This window comes from Cucurbita maxima, unplaced genomic scaffold, assembly GCF_002738345.1.
Source record: "Cucurbita maxima cultivar Rimu unplaced genomic scaffold, Cmax_1.0 Cma_Scf00061, whole genome shotgun sequence".
Taxonomy (NCBI): Eukaryota; Viridiplantae; Streptophyta; class Magnoliopsida; order Cucurbitales; family Cucurbitaceae; genus Cucurbita; species Cucurbita maxima.
The window spans coordinates 337,528-350,622 of NW_019272077.1; the positions used below are offsets into that span (position 1 = coordinate 337,528).

General features: G+C 35.6%; 3 protein-coding genes across 8 annotated transcripts; 1 reads left to right on the top strand and 2 right to left on the bottom strand.

The window, feature by feature from the left end:
* Positions 1 to 278: 278 nt before the first annotated feature.
* Positions 279 to 4,341, bottom strand: LOC111471938 (SUN domain-containing protein 4-like). Of its 5 annotated transcripts, none has more exons than XM_023117614.1 (5): positions 4,240 to 4,341; positions 3,314 to 3,530; positions 1,080 to 2,350; positions 916 to 1,001; positions 279 to 574 (listed from the first exon to the last, which is right to left on the bottom strand). In XM_023117614.1, the coding sequence occupies exons 2-5, from the start codon at positions 3,474 to 3,476 to the stop codon at positions 343 to 345; spliced, it is 1,752 nt and encodes a 583-aa protein (XP_022973382.1). In that variant the 5' UTR covers positions 3,477 to 3,530; positions 4,240 to 4,341; the 3' UTR covers positions 279 to 342. The 5 variants fall into 5 exon arrangements, with proteins under 5 accessions (XP_022973382.1, XP_022973384.1, XP_022973385.1 ...); XM_023117616.1 differs by having other exon boundaries at positions 3,314 to 3,528; positions 4,227 to 4,318; XM_023117617.1 differs by lacking the exon at positions 4,240 to 4,341 and adding an exon at positions 3,892 to 4,132 and having other exon boundaries at positions 3,314 to 3,528.
* A 955-nt stretch (positions 4,342 to 5,296) lies between these two features.
* Positions 5,297 to 7,550, bottom strand: LOC111471937 (pentatricopeptide repeat-containing protein At2g21090-like). Of its 2 annotated transcripts, none has more exons than XM_023117611.1 (2): positions 5,582 to 7,550; positions 5,297 to 5,351 (listed from the first exon to the last, which is right to left on the bottom strand). In XM_023117611.1, the coding sequence occupies exon 1, from the start codon at positions 7,398 to 7,400 to the stop codon at positions 5,640 to 5,642; it is 1,761 nt and encodes a 586-aa protein (XP_022973379.1). In that variant the 5' UTR covers positions 7,401 to 7,550; the 3' UTR covers positions 5,297 to 5,351; positions 5,582 to 5,639. The 2 variants fall into 2 exon arrangements, with proteins under 2 accessions (XP_022973379.1, XP_022973380.1); XM_023117612.1 differs by having other exon boundaries at positions 5,323 to 5,347.
* Positions 7,551 to 10,138: 2,588 nt separating this feature from the next.
* LOC111471940 (probable nucleoredoxin 1) lies at positions 10,139 to 12,568 on the top strand. The gene is made up of 4 exons (XM_023117618.1): positions 10,139 to 10,379; positions 10,591 to 11,070; positions 11,145 to 11,624; positions 11,748 to 12,568. Exons 1-4 carry the CDS (start codon positions 10,296 to 10,298, stop codon positions 12,390 to 12,392), a joined length of 1,689 nt encoding a protein of 562 aa, XP_022973386.1. The 5' UTR covers positions 10,139 to 10,295; the 3' UTR covers positions 12,393 to 12,568.
* Positions 12,569 to 13,095: the final 527 nt, after the last annotated feature.

Genomic DNA, 13,095 nt, shown 5'->3' on the forward strand with positions numbered 1-13,095 from the left:
TGAAGTAGAGTATTCAACCTTCGTCAGTGAGTTTACGGGCTTTAGAGAGGAGAATTTTGAAGAGAGAATATTTAAGAGGGATAAATTTTAGAAGAAGAAGAGGTAGAGAAATGGACAAAAGATTTGGGAAGAAAAAAAAAAGTAAACAGAAAGAAAGTTTATTTTGAATGAAACATCAGAAACTCAAAAATGGAATCTTTATTTTGAATGATGGGGGAGTGGAAAAGGAGAGGATGTTTTGTGATGTCCGTCATCAAGTGAATCCCAAGCCTGAATGATGAACACAACACCTCATTTATTTAAACTCTATATATCTGGGATGAAGATCGTCCTTGATGATTATTAAAGCGACTCTATGAAAACAATGATACAGCAGCTCAAGAGTAATAGATACCAGGAAGGGCTTACGCAACAAAATTTCCTGCAATTATTTGTTCTCTCATATACACTAAGAACAATCTGTAAACATAGCCTAACTGTAGCAAATGATGTAAATATGAGGCAGGCAACAAAAACAACTATTCCTTTGTTTTCCAGACAACTCTGATTCTTCTGAACCCTTTCAATCTCAGATCTGCATCATAATACCAAAACGGAAGCTTTTTAGCCTTTTTCACCACTTTTCACCCTTTCTTTTTATTTATTTATTTTTTTTTTTGAAGTAACTTCTACACAACATTGCTATCTAAGCTTTAATCTTTATCCCTTTCTTCTCCAAACGAAGTTTTTGATAAATAAAAAAGTGTTGGTCAGATGAATGAACAAATAGGGATTTATACTAGAAATAGGATTTAAGGAGAAAAACAAAGCTTCTCACTCCATTTCTCTTCCTTTTTTTTCTTTTTTTTCTTTTTTTTTTTTTTCCCTTTTGCTAGTGCTAGTGCGTTGTGGGTGTGGGTGGAGAAAAGTCAAAACCTGAGAACAGCGTTATGCCTTTGCAGACCATCCAACTGCATGGAAGCAATGGACTTCCAAGAAATGAGATCACGAACATCTTTATCCTGCATTCACAACAAACCAATGTTAATAGCCATTGTTATAGATAGGAGATGAACAGAAAGAACAAGTGTATGACATACTGCGCTGTCCTGGATTTTAAGAATATTTCTTATATCCTCTCGGGTCTTCACAATGAGTAGATGATTATTTCCTATATCTTCGTCTAATCCTTCGAGTATAGTGCCATATTTGGAAGTCAATTCCTCCAGATACCGCTCCAAAACAGATAAACTTAGGTCTAATGAACGAACTTTATGAGTCAGAATTTTGAGAACAGTGTCACCGGGCATTCTTCCAGGTTGTTGATGGTGCTGTTCTTCGACTGGATCAATTATATTACTATTTGAAGGTTCTAAAATCACATCATCACTTTCATCAGTGGCTAGAGATTGCAACTCTCTACCATGTTGTCTTTCATCATTGGATCCGGACTGGGAGGGAATTGCTCTCTTATCATTAGTAGCTTCATCTGATATAACAGAAGGTTTATGTTGAGCTATTAAATCCTCCAGCATCATCTCAACTGCATCCATTCCATAAACTTCAACCCTGCTGAGCGTGCAATAGAATTCTGAACCATAATGAGTAAGAAGGTTCAACTTTAAATATCTCACCCATTTTGGGTCCTTGAGAACGAACTTATGTGCCTGCTTTGCATTTGGAGCAGTGAAATTCCCAAGCTTGAACCAAACATCCGTTGGATAAACCAAACTTCCATGTAGCTCAAATTCTTTTAAGTTAGAGGAATGGAGCTCGAAATTAGCAATTTCAATTGTAACTACTAAGGTTTCTTCTGACAGTTCTATGAGAACAAATTTCTCTTCAGCAGAACATGGATTTCTGAGGTATTTATCTTTGTCCCTCCCTAAAATATTAGAGGCTCCCTTTGCTTCCTTGTTGAAAGCCAATACCTTTGCTCCCTTTGAAGCTGAAGCGTAATTGTACTTTGCACCACCAGGCTCTACTCTATGGATACTATTCCCGGTCTGCCCGGTTTCAGACTTACTTCTGGATATGAAGGCTCTGCTTTTGAATTCTTCAAGGCCCAACAGAACGGTATTGGACGAGATACCTTCCTTCAGAGGTTTGGTTTCCGATTTCACTCCAGTGCTAGAGCTCCCAGCTTCAGGAAACCCTGTAGCAGTTCGTATATGACTACTACTTTCTTCACGTGAAAGTTCTTCATTGTTAGAACCATGGCTTGTAGCATCAGTTGAGCATGAATCCTTTAGATGGCTGGGACAATCGTTTTCCCCCTTTGGAGGACCATGTAAAAGGTCAGAGTCCTCGTTATTTTCCAATTTAGGTTCATTTGAAGTAGATGCACCAGCAGGTAGTACAACAGATCCTTCTGAAACCCAAAGAAAAGAAGAGCATAGATAATCAGTAATATTATCAAGTCTGGTATATAAGTCAATGAATTGGTGTAGAAAACAAAGATGGTGTACGAAAAATTGATTCATTCTATTAATAACAAAGCCAATTTGGTGTTAATAACAAAGCCAGACCAAATCAACGGTTTGAAACTAACTTAAGAGCAAACAAAATAAAACAAACTCTAAGCAAAGGAAGCCTACTTCGGGTGGGTACTCCATTGAAATTCCCACAAAGAAGCGTTTATATAAATATAATTTCAGGCAACAGAGTATTTTGCAGTGGGACTACTCTATATCCTTTGAACTCAAGGAAGTGGTACAACTTATTGAATAAATCATGTTCAAGTAAGTTCATTACTACGCTTACTCTATTATTTCCACGCATAATGAGCTTGATTTAATTATGCACGAACTTCATTCGTTAGAGAAGGATTGCACAGCATTTGACCAATTATGTTCTTATTGTTTTGTGTGATAAATAACTACAATAAAAATCAATCAAATGATTGTATTTCTCTCTGATTTTACCCTGATAGCAATTTTAATGAAGTGTTCAAGCATGAAAACACAATTTTTATTGTTTCCTTTTCTCTAACGTAAGAGTATAGAACATCATATGTAAAATTGAAATATAATTCAATTAAAATCTTGAAATTGTCAGCGTTAAGAATATTCACAGCCACCAGAATTTTAGGTGCATTGGAACAAATTTGAATCTTATACAACCAACGAATTGAAAAAATAAAAGAAGGATTGATAGAATGCCGCCATGACTCAAAATGTTTAAAAGAAACCAATTATACATAGGAAACACATAAGCAAGATAAAATCAGAGATCACAAGAGAAGGTGTAATGAGGTGGAGCAATCAGTTTGAATACACTTCTAAATTCAAATGAATATTCACTAAGAAATCAAAATGATATGATGAAAGCATACCTTGGCAGCCATCCCCACGGCTGAACAATAAGCTAAAGAGGAAGGTAAGTCCCCACAGAATAAAAGCCAAAGACAGAGAAACTCTATAGAAGTGATTCCTTCCACTAATAGGCAGTTCAACAGTTCTTCTATCACGCAGAAGAGCTCCGATACGCCACCGCATTGCACATCAATTCAAACCACTGATTGATCGACAACTCGAAATTGATGCCTCCCTGCATCAAAAAAGGGAGGGGCAAACCTTCGTCACGACCAAATTCCAAATTCCAAATACCAAAACAAAAACAATAATTCATATTAAGAAAGAGTAATTTTAGGTTTCATACAAATCAGAGCCCCAAATTCCCACCCAGGGAAAAGGAAAAGAGAGCAAACAAAGCAGCAGATCTCACTGAAAACGATTGAAATCTCCTCTCAATTACCTAAAACCAGATCCATTTAAAATTAAAGGAAAAACATATAAACAGCAATGCCGAGAATGTAAATCAAAGACATGCATCCAATAACAAGGAATCAAAATGGAAGAAAGAAACAGAGCTCCAAAATCAGTCCGAAGCAATGATATGTGAAACAACAACCAGAGAATTTTGCAGATAGAGAAGGAAGAAGCAGATTCAGTTTTCCAAAGAAATAACAAAATGATAATAATGGAAGAGGCAGATTCAGGGTGAAGTGCAATGAAATGACGTAGTTTGAGGCAAAATTCCGCATCGTTGCCTCGACATTGAGGAATGGTCAACCATTAGAATACTGTTTCCTTCTTTGTCGCAAATTTCGAAATTAAATTAAACAGCGTTCGCTTCATCCGACGAATGTCTGCTTCCTTAAATTACACTTTGATGCTTTATAGACAAAAAAATGAGGATTTAACGCTTTGGAGTTCAACATTAATGCAGAGAGAGAGAGAGAGTACCTAAAGGTTTTCCTTGGATGAAACTTGAGAGAGTGTTCTTCCTTCGTGGAGCGTGGAGATTGGGGATCTCCGAATTCTGATCTCTGAATCTGTTCGGATGCTTTACAATGCGGACGATGAATAACTATGAAAGCTTATGAATTCAAAATTATTGAAATCAAACCATAATTAATTAATTAATAATCCGCTTAGATTATGACTTAATTATTATTATTATTCTACTGTTTAGTCAATAAAGTTAAAATCTCAAATTACAAAAAAAAAAAAAAAAAACAATTAATAATAATAACAATATCGTATTCTAAATTTAGTCAAAANAAATTCAAAATTGACGGGAAAAATTCAGTTTCAACGTTTTTTTTTTTTTTTTTTTTTTTGGGAAAAGAAATTGAATTTGAACTACAATCTTCCTAAAATAAAATTAGTAATCTTAATAGTATTTAATTTTAAATTAGTTATGTTAAAACATATTTAATCCACGAATTAGTGATATTTGAAATAGAAAAATATTTTATATTCAATATAAACCTTGTCATATAAAATATTTGTTTTTTTTAATCCTATTATTTCCCCAGAATAGAAGTTCCCTTTAATTTTTATCTATAAACTTTTTCTATTTTTATATATTTATATCGAATAAATTTTCTTTTTCTTTTATTAAAAATATAAAACATTCTAATAAATCCATTAACATGCTATAAACAAAAATATAATCCTACTAACATCATTTGTAATAGGTTAGGTTTGTGTATCAGCTTTATATATATAGAAGTAGAGGTAATAGAGAGATCTCTCTCTGTAACTATACAGAATTCTCATTCTCGGCACTATCTCCCATCGTCACGCTGTCTCTTGCCCATGAATTCTGTAGCAGTTTAAAAAGTTGACCTATTCCGTAGCAGTTCAACTCCCATATATATATATATATATATATATATATATATATATATATAAGGATTCTGCTAAGTTAATATAGAAAAATCTCTTCGGTCCTCTACTTCTTTGTTTAAATGGGGATTCCTCACAAAGACTTGATCTTGTAGGTTAAATTGACATCTCTGCTTTGCATTGGTTAGAGCAAAATCATTTTGAGGTACTGACACCCTTAGCGATTTTTCCCTCTTGCTTCAATCATGGAAATATAGGCCAAAGGCCAAATTTTATAGCACAAACTAAACTCGCAAAATGAAGAACTCATAAACTAACTCGGGCCATAATTATTGATTAATAGCGAGATAATAAACAAATTATATGGATTAAGACCCAAATGAAGGTTCAATATGGAGCATTTTATCATCCTATATGTAAGATCACTTGTGTGAAATACCCCAACAAAAATAACAATAATAATGTACCTTAACACTCTTTTCAATGATTGAAAATTCTTCTTCTGTGTGGGATGCCTATCTTCCTTCAATGAATGTGATCTGCAACGAAAGAATGTACCTTATTTTCAATGTCACACCAACTAATTGCACGCTCCTTCTTCACCAATCTCTCTTCCAGTTCTTCCCTCACCTTTTCTACTGACTCCCATTTCCCTAGAAAAGCATACAAACTTGCAAGACATTCATGAGCTGCACAAGATTGATGATCCAGCTCCATTACATGCTCACCCACTTTTCTTCCTAGCTCTATACTACCATGTATTTTACACACACCAAGTAACGCATTCCATACTCGATCATCCGGCTTACACGACATCTTCTCTAGCTCGTTTACCAACTCATTAAAACATCCCGCTCCACCCAAGAGCTCAATTAACCATGCATAGTGTTCTTGATCAGGGAGAACGCTGTGATCATACGTCATGGCCTTGAAAAACTGATGTCCCTCTCGCGCGAGCCCTGAATGACTACACGTGCTAAGGATCACGATGAACGTGATCCTATCAGGCTTCAATCCTGAGTTAACCATGTCATTGAACATCTGCATTGCTTTCTCCCCATGACCATGTTGAGCTAGGGAAGATATCATTGTATTCCACAATACAACATCCTGCTTATTTCCCATAAGGTGAAAAACACGGCAGCCTGCTTCTAACATGCCACACTTTGAATACATGTCAATGAGAGAGCTGACGACTATTGTGTTGCATCTGAAGTTCGTTCTTATCATATAGGCATGTACTTGTTTGCCATGCTTCAGTGCAGCAATACCGGCACATGCGCAGAGACAACTACTAAATGTATATTGGTCAGGATGAATTCGAAACATCATCATTTTTGTGAAGTAATCGAGTGCCTCATGCCCCAAACCGTTCCTTGCATATCCTGATATTAAAGCTGTCCAGGAGACAGGATTCTTTTCAGGCATTTGGTGAAACAATTCGCTAGCCAAATTCATATCACCCCATTTAGCATATCCAGATACCATAGTAGTCCACGCGAGGATATCTTTCACAAGCATTTCATCAAACAATTTCCGCGCACATCCCATCTCTCCACATTTTGCATATGCATCAATAATTGAACTAGAAAGCACTACATTAGACAAAAATCCAACTGCCAATACCTGCCCATGAACCTGCTTCGTGAGCTGCAATTCCCTCAGCTTCACACAAAGAATCAAAACACCAGAAAAACTAAACTCATTGAGACCCATCTCCAGTCTCCTGAAGTCTCTGTATAACCCAACAACTTCATTGAAACACCCTTTCTTAGCATAAGCAAGAACCATGGTATTCCAAGAAACAACATCCTTCTCCGTCATTCCATCAAACAACTTCCTAGCTTGATATACATTCCCCAACTTAGCATATCCAGCAAGCATATGATTCCAAGAGTACAAATTCCTCACAGACATTTTATCAAACACCTTACGTGCATCAATCTCATGGCCACATTTGAAGTACATACCAATCAAATGGTTGGCTACAATAGTCGTGGGGCGTTTAAACCCCGTATTTTTCAAATGCAGATGAATACATTTACCACCTTTGAGAGAATTGGCTTTGGCACAAAGTCGCAAGAGGTGGACGAAAGCGCTAGAGGACAAGCGTATGCCTCTTTGGGCCAATGGGTCGAGGTAAGAAAGGGCTTCCGAGAGGTTCCCTCGAGAAGAGAGGCTGAGAAGGGACTGAACGACACATGGGCGAGTGGAATCTGGGCGTTGCTTGGATTTGGGGCGAACCAAACCAGGTTTTCTGAGGGGTTGAGAGGAGAAAGACGGCATTTTAGAGGGGCACCATGTGAGATAGAAAAGCCATTCATCAATAGAGGGCTAGCAGCAGCGGCGGCGGCGGCGGTGGGGGCAGCGTTGAAGCAGCTCATCACAGCCTCCGAAAAGAGAATTCGGGTAAGATCCAGAGATCGTAGTCATTTGAGTTGGGGGAGACGGATCCGGGTCGTTAATAGTGGGCCATGTCATCTTAGTAGAAGCCACTGAGAACTTGCCATGTCAGCTCTAGATAGTGGGACCCTAAAATTTTGTTTAAAATGGAATAAAAATTTTGGTATCTATTACATTAAAAATTAAAAATGTTACTAATAATATTTTTTTTTTTACAATTTTATTATTTTACTAAATTATAAATAATAATTAATTGTGTTAGCTATTTTATTTCTTTTAAGTTAAATTATTAAAATAAATTTAAATATTTAAATATTTAGAATTTTAAAATTTAGGTTATTATGGAATTTATTAAGGAATGTTTTTTTTTTATTAATTATCAATTATTATTTAAAAATTTAAATTTTCATCGTTCATTCATATGATTATAAACTAAAAAAATGGACGAATTAAAATTTTAGAATAGAAAATGATGCTCCTCATTAAGTTCATAAAATTATTGACACGAACATTACTTTCGGTGGTAATCGTAACTATTCATACCAAAATTGAGATGCTTTTCAAAAACGTTCAAGCACTTCCCTAATATTTCTAAAATAGATGAATTATTGATTTACCCATTACATTATTGGGTGATATTGATGGGGCATAAGTATTTTGTAATTGGAAAGTATGGAAATATTTTTCTTTTTTTCTTTTTTTCTCTGAGATTCTCGAGTTTTTATATAAAGTTGATTGGGCTCATTCAGTGATACGATATTAAGTTTCAATGTTAGAGACATTTAGAAACTATAGCGTTAATGTAGAAACCTAACCCATGTTCATTTCAAAAGTACTGCAGAAGTACTAGTAAATTGACATCACTCAAGAAATTATTATCGAAAACCTTAAGATTTTACTAGGTTGATTAGAGTGTTTATGATGTTTACGTCGTAGATATCATTGACTCGATATTATGATTTTTTTTATCAAAACACTGTAAATTAACGATTTAAAAAAAAAAATCAATTTGATCCTGTGTGCTCATTCTTTAAAGTAAAATTATGCTTTGGGTATATTTTTTTTTATAAAAAAGATTCTTTAAAATGTATGCTATTTGATCAAATAATTCTTGCAATTGAAAAATCCGAAAGTCTCCATAAAGAAGGATTTTTCTAATATGACTTCGGACCAACCCGTTATTCTTCTTCTACAATCTTGACTATGACGAGTATTTAAAATGTTTGATAAGAAACCCATCTATTATGGTGAGATATGCAAGCATTTATTAGTTACGACAATCAAAATCACCACCAAATTGGTTTTATCACTCTAAAGGTGACTTTGACTTAATTATGAAATAACCAACATACAATCATTATCATTAGTCTAAGGTGATTATGGTAGTAATTACAAATAAAACCAACATGCAATTACTCGTAAATCGTTATCATTACTTGACAGTAGTGGTAATTACAAATTAACCAACTTCTAATCATCATCAAATCGTTCTCATCACTCTAAGGTGACTAAACTAATAATTACAAAGTAACTAAGGTACGTTCATCGTAGAATTATTAGTTGCATAAAAATAATCCTATCACATCTAAAAATAAGTAATAAAAAAAATATTTTATAACCCGTGCATGCATATACAATAATTTTAAAAACAAAAACATTTAGATCCAATAGAAAGGTCTCTTATTGGTGAGTGGCTTTCCTAAGCAATCTCCTTCTATGGACGGCAGCACAGCGACGAGGGGTGAGTCCACCAGACGACAATGGTAGATAAGTAGCGTGGAGGGGGATGGCGAAAACTGCGAGATTGGTTCGACGGTGCTCATGAGAAGAAGAAGGCTCAATGGCTAGCAATGGCTGGACTTTTCCTAAGTGCTATATGAATGTAAGGAGAGGGGCTAGGTTCGAAGTCATTAGAGTTTTCTTCTTTGTTCGCATAATAAATATGGTCTAGATTGGAAAAAAATAAAATAAAATAAAATAACTAAACTCGGATTGCCGCTTTGCTTTGGGCTTCCCAAAAAGAATGGAGAGTTTAGGACATGACTCTGATACTATGTTAATTGAACACGACTCTCCATAATGGTACGGATATTATTCACTTTAAGCATAAGATCTCATGACTTTACTTTAAGGTTCTCCAAAAGGTCTCGTACTCATAGAGAGAGTATTTCTTGATTATAAACTCATGATTATTTCCTGAATGGGCGAAACGTGCCACTTTCATCCAACTCCAACAACTTATTTTTAAAATTTCTAAAATTTGGCTTGAATTTTAAAAGTATTAATAAAATGTAAGAGTAAAAATAAATAAATAAATAAATAAAAATGAAATTTTGTTTTTAAAATTTTGCTAAGAATCTAATATTTTTATTTTTGAAATTAAAATTTTTTCCTCACAATGAATTTCATTTTTCAAATTCTTAATTAAATTATAAAAACTACATTTCGATATTTAAAAAATTAGATTAATTTTTATTTTTCAAAAGTTTGTCATTTAAAAAATTAATTTTCAATAACTTGAAAAATAACAATAAAAAAATGAAATGTGAAAGGGGCAGGAGGACAAAATTACTTGACTACATTTAACAATGGTCGGTTCTATAAATTAAAACAAGCGAAGACTTCAGGGCGACTCGAATGGTTTGTCATTATCGAGAATTTGCTTGCTGCCTAAGCTTCTGATTTCTATATATTATCACCAATTCCTTTGATTTTTATTCATCCATCGTTGGTAATTAGCTTCAACGGCACAACAGTAACAAGGATTTCTGAAGGATTATGGCTTCTCCCGCTGTGCACGATCTGAACTCCCTGATTTCATCTGAGGGGAGAGACTTTCTCATCCGCAACAATGGCGATCAGGTGCGTGTTGTTTCTCAATTGATATTGCTTCAGTAGGACGATGATGTTAAATTCATAGTTTACTTTCATTTCAATCTGTTGATTTCGTGTTAGATTACTGAATGGTTAACTTACCCTAGGAAGATTTGAACTGTTGTTTGAAGATTTGGGAATCTGTAGAAGGAAATTAGTGAAATCCTCTTATCGGTTGTTAGTTTCGGCTTTTGAACAGGTCAAGATCAGTTCCTTAATCGGAAAGAACGTGGGATTGTATTTCTCGGCATCATGGTGCCCTCCGTGTCGTCGTTTCACCCCGATTTTTGCTGGGGTTTATGAGAAACTAGCATCTAAGGGCGATTTTGAAGTTATCTTCGTTTCTTCTGATAGAGATGATAACTCATTCAAGGATTACTTCTCTAAAATGCCCTGGTTGTCAATTCCATTTTCCGATTCGGACACCATAAAACGCTTGAAGGAACTCTTCAAAGTGAGGGGAATTCCTCACCTTCTTGTTCTTGATGCCAACGGGAAGGTTTCAACTGATCAAGGAGTGAGAATGGTGAGCGATCATGGCGTTGATGCCTATCCTTTTACTTCTGAACAGATCCAACTCCTGAAGGAGAGGGAGGAGGAAGCGAAAAGGAACCAGACCATAAGTTCCATTTTGGTTTCAAACTCACGCAATTATTTGATCTCGAATGATGGAAATCAGGTATAATTTCTTCAATTTTTTGTTTGTAGATTATTTTCTGGATTAATGTGATAAACTATAATCTTGTGCTGTAGATTCCTGTCTCTGAGCTAGAAGGGAAAGTGATTGGTCTGTACTTCTCAGTGTATGGCCATGGAGCGTGTGACGAATTTACGCCTATTTTGGTCGATGCTTACGAGAAACTGAAAGAAAAGGGACAGAACTTTGAGATTGTGTTGATCTCTTTCAATGATGAAGATGAGGAATTCAAAGAAGCATTAAAATCAATGCCTTGGTTGGCATTGCCATTAAAGGATGAGAAATGTCGAGAACTCATTCGATATTTTGAGATTAGTGAGATTCCTACTCTTGTCATAATTGGGCAGGACGGCAAGACTTTGCACCCGAATGCAGTGGAACTCGTCGAAGAGCATGGTTCTGATGCCTACCCTTTCACTCCCGAACAACTTGAGAATCTTGCTGAGATTCAGAAGGCAAAGCTCGAGTCGCAGACTCTGGAGTCTCTTTTAGTTCATGGAGAAAATGATTTTGTTATTGAGAAAAGTGGTGCAAAGGTAAAGTTTCCTGTTGCTACTTCTCAGCATAATCTAATGAGTTAAGCCACCATGTGCTGTGTTATACTCTTCAGCTGTTTCTGTATGTTTATGTTTGTGTTTGATTGCCTTTCGTTTGACCAGATCCCAGTCTCTGAACTTGTTGGCAAGAACATTTTGCTCTACTTCTCAGCACACTGGTGCCCTCCATGCCGTGCATTCTTGCCTAAGCTTATCGAGGCATACAACGAAATTAAGCAAAAGGACAAAGAGTTCGAAGTCGTTTTCATCTCAAGTGATCGAGACCAAGATTCGTTTCAAGAATTCTTTTCAGGAATGCCTTGGTTAACCCTGCCATTTGGGGATGAAAGGAAGAAGTTCCTGAATCGCAGGTTCAAAATCCAAGGCATTCCTGCACTTGTAGCGCTTAACAAAAGTGGTCGCACAGTCTCGACAGAAGCCCGGAAGCTCATCTCAGCTCATGGTGCAGATGCGTATCCGTTTACAGATGAACGTTTGAAGCAATTGGAGGAGGAGCTAGAAGAAGAGGCAAAGGGGTGGCCTGAGAAACTGAAACATGAACTACATGAAGCTCATGAACTTGTTAAAACACGTCGTTCATATGTTTGTGATGGGTGCGATGGAGTGGGATCTGGTTGGTCCTTTCACTGTGGGGAATGTGACTTCGATTTGCACCCAAAATGTGCTTTGAAAAAGAAAGAGGAAAGCAAGGAGGAGGGGAAAGAAGGGTGGGTTTGCGAGGGAGACGTGTGCCGCCGTAAAGCGTAAGTGTTCATTCGTATTTAGAAAGCAAATAAAATGGAAGCTTATAAATGGTATATGTTATGCAGCAATCATGTTGCTTCAAGCCACATCGTCTGTAATGGTTTTGTTGGATATTGTAATTTGAGATAGCTTGAGCTATATCCCTCTCTTGCGTCTTTAATAAAATCTTTTTTAACTTGTAATTTTTATTTTATAGTGAAATAATTTCTAAAAAAATTAGACTTTAATATTATAACATAATTGAACGTTTCAACATCGTCTTCAACCAGGTCTTGTAGTAGCACATATCTTTATTTAGTGATCGAGTCCAATGACATTCATCTCTTATCTCTAATCGGAAGATAGAGACTATATTTTCTTGAGTGGTCATTTTTTCATAACCCCTTTGTAAAACGCATTGACTTTCGCCCTTCTATCGTTCACGAGGTTGTTTTAGCTTTAGCACTTAAAGAAGCAGCTCGACTATAAAAGAGAAGAATGAAAAAAAGGGTGAATATGCAAATGCTGACATGAATGAGATCTCGAGTGAAAGGCCAATAATATTTATAAAAAGTTCCAAAAGTTCCAAATTTCATTGTTTTGATCTCAAGTATTTACCAACTCTGAGCTTAATAGTCCATTTGTACAAAGTCATGGCGTAAGGTTAAAACTTATTTATTATAATTTATAGTTAACAAAATATATATTTATTTTTATATGTAAAAAT

What these genes read in the sequence shown, in the direction of transcription:
- LOC111471940 (XM_023117618.1), top strand. Translation starts at nt 10,296, where the DNA reads ATGGCTTCTCCCGCTGTGCACGATCTGAACTCCCTGATTTCATCTGAG. An exon ending in TCCGCAACAATGGCGATCAG is followed by an intron (nt 10,380 to 10,590) that starts GTGCGTGTTGTT and finishes GCTTTTGAACAG; the next exon opens with GTCAAGATCAGTTCCTTAAT. An exon ending in TCTCGAATGATGGAAATCAG is followed by an intron (nt 11,071 to 11,144) that starts GTATAATTTCTT and finishes CTTGTGCTGTAG; the next exon opens with ATTCCTGTCTCTGAGCTAGA.
- LOC111471937 (XM_023117611.1), bottom strand. Translation starts at nt 7,400, where the DNA reads ATGCCGTCTTTCTCCTCTCAACCCCTCAGAAAACCTGGTTTGGTTCGC.
- LOC111471938 (XM_023117614.1), bottom strand. Translation starts at nt 3,476, where the DNA reads ATGCGGTGGCGTATCGGAGCTCTTCTGCGTGATAGAAGAACTGTTGAA. An exon ending in CCGTGGGGATGGCTGCCAAG is followed by an intron (nt 2,351 to 3,313) that starts GTATGCTTTCAT and finishes TTTGGGTTTCAG; the next exon opens with AAGGATCTGTTGTACTACCT. An exon ending in TTAAAATCCAGGACAGCGCA is followed by an intron (nt 1,002 to 1,079) that starts GTATGTCATACA and finishes TTGTGAATGCAG; the next exon opens with GATAAAGATGTTCGTGATCT.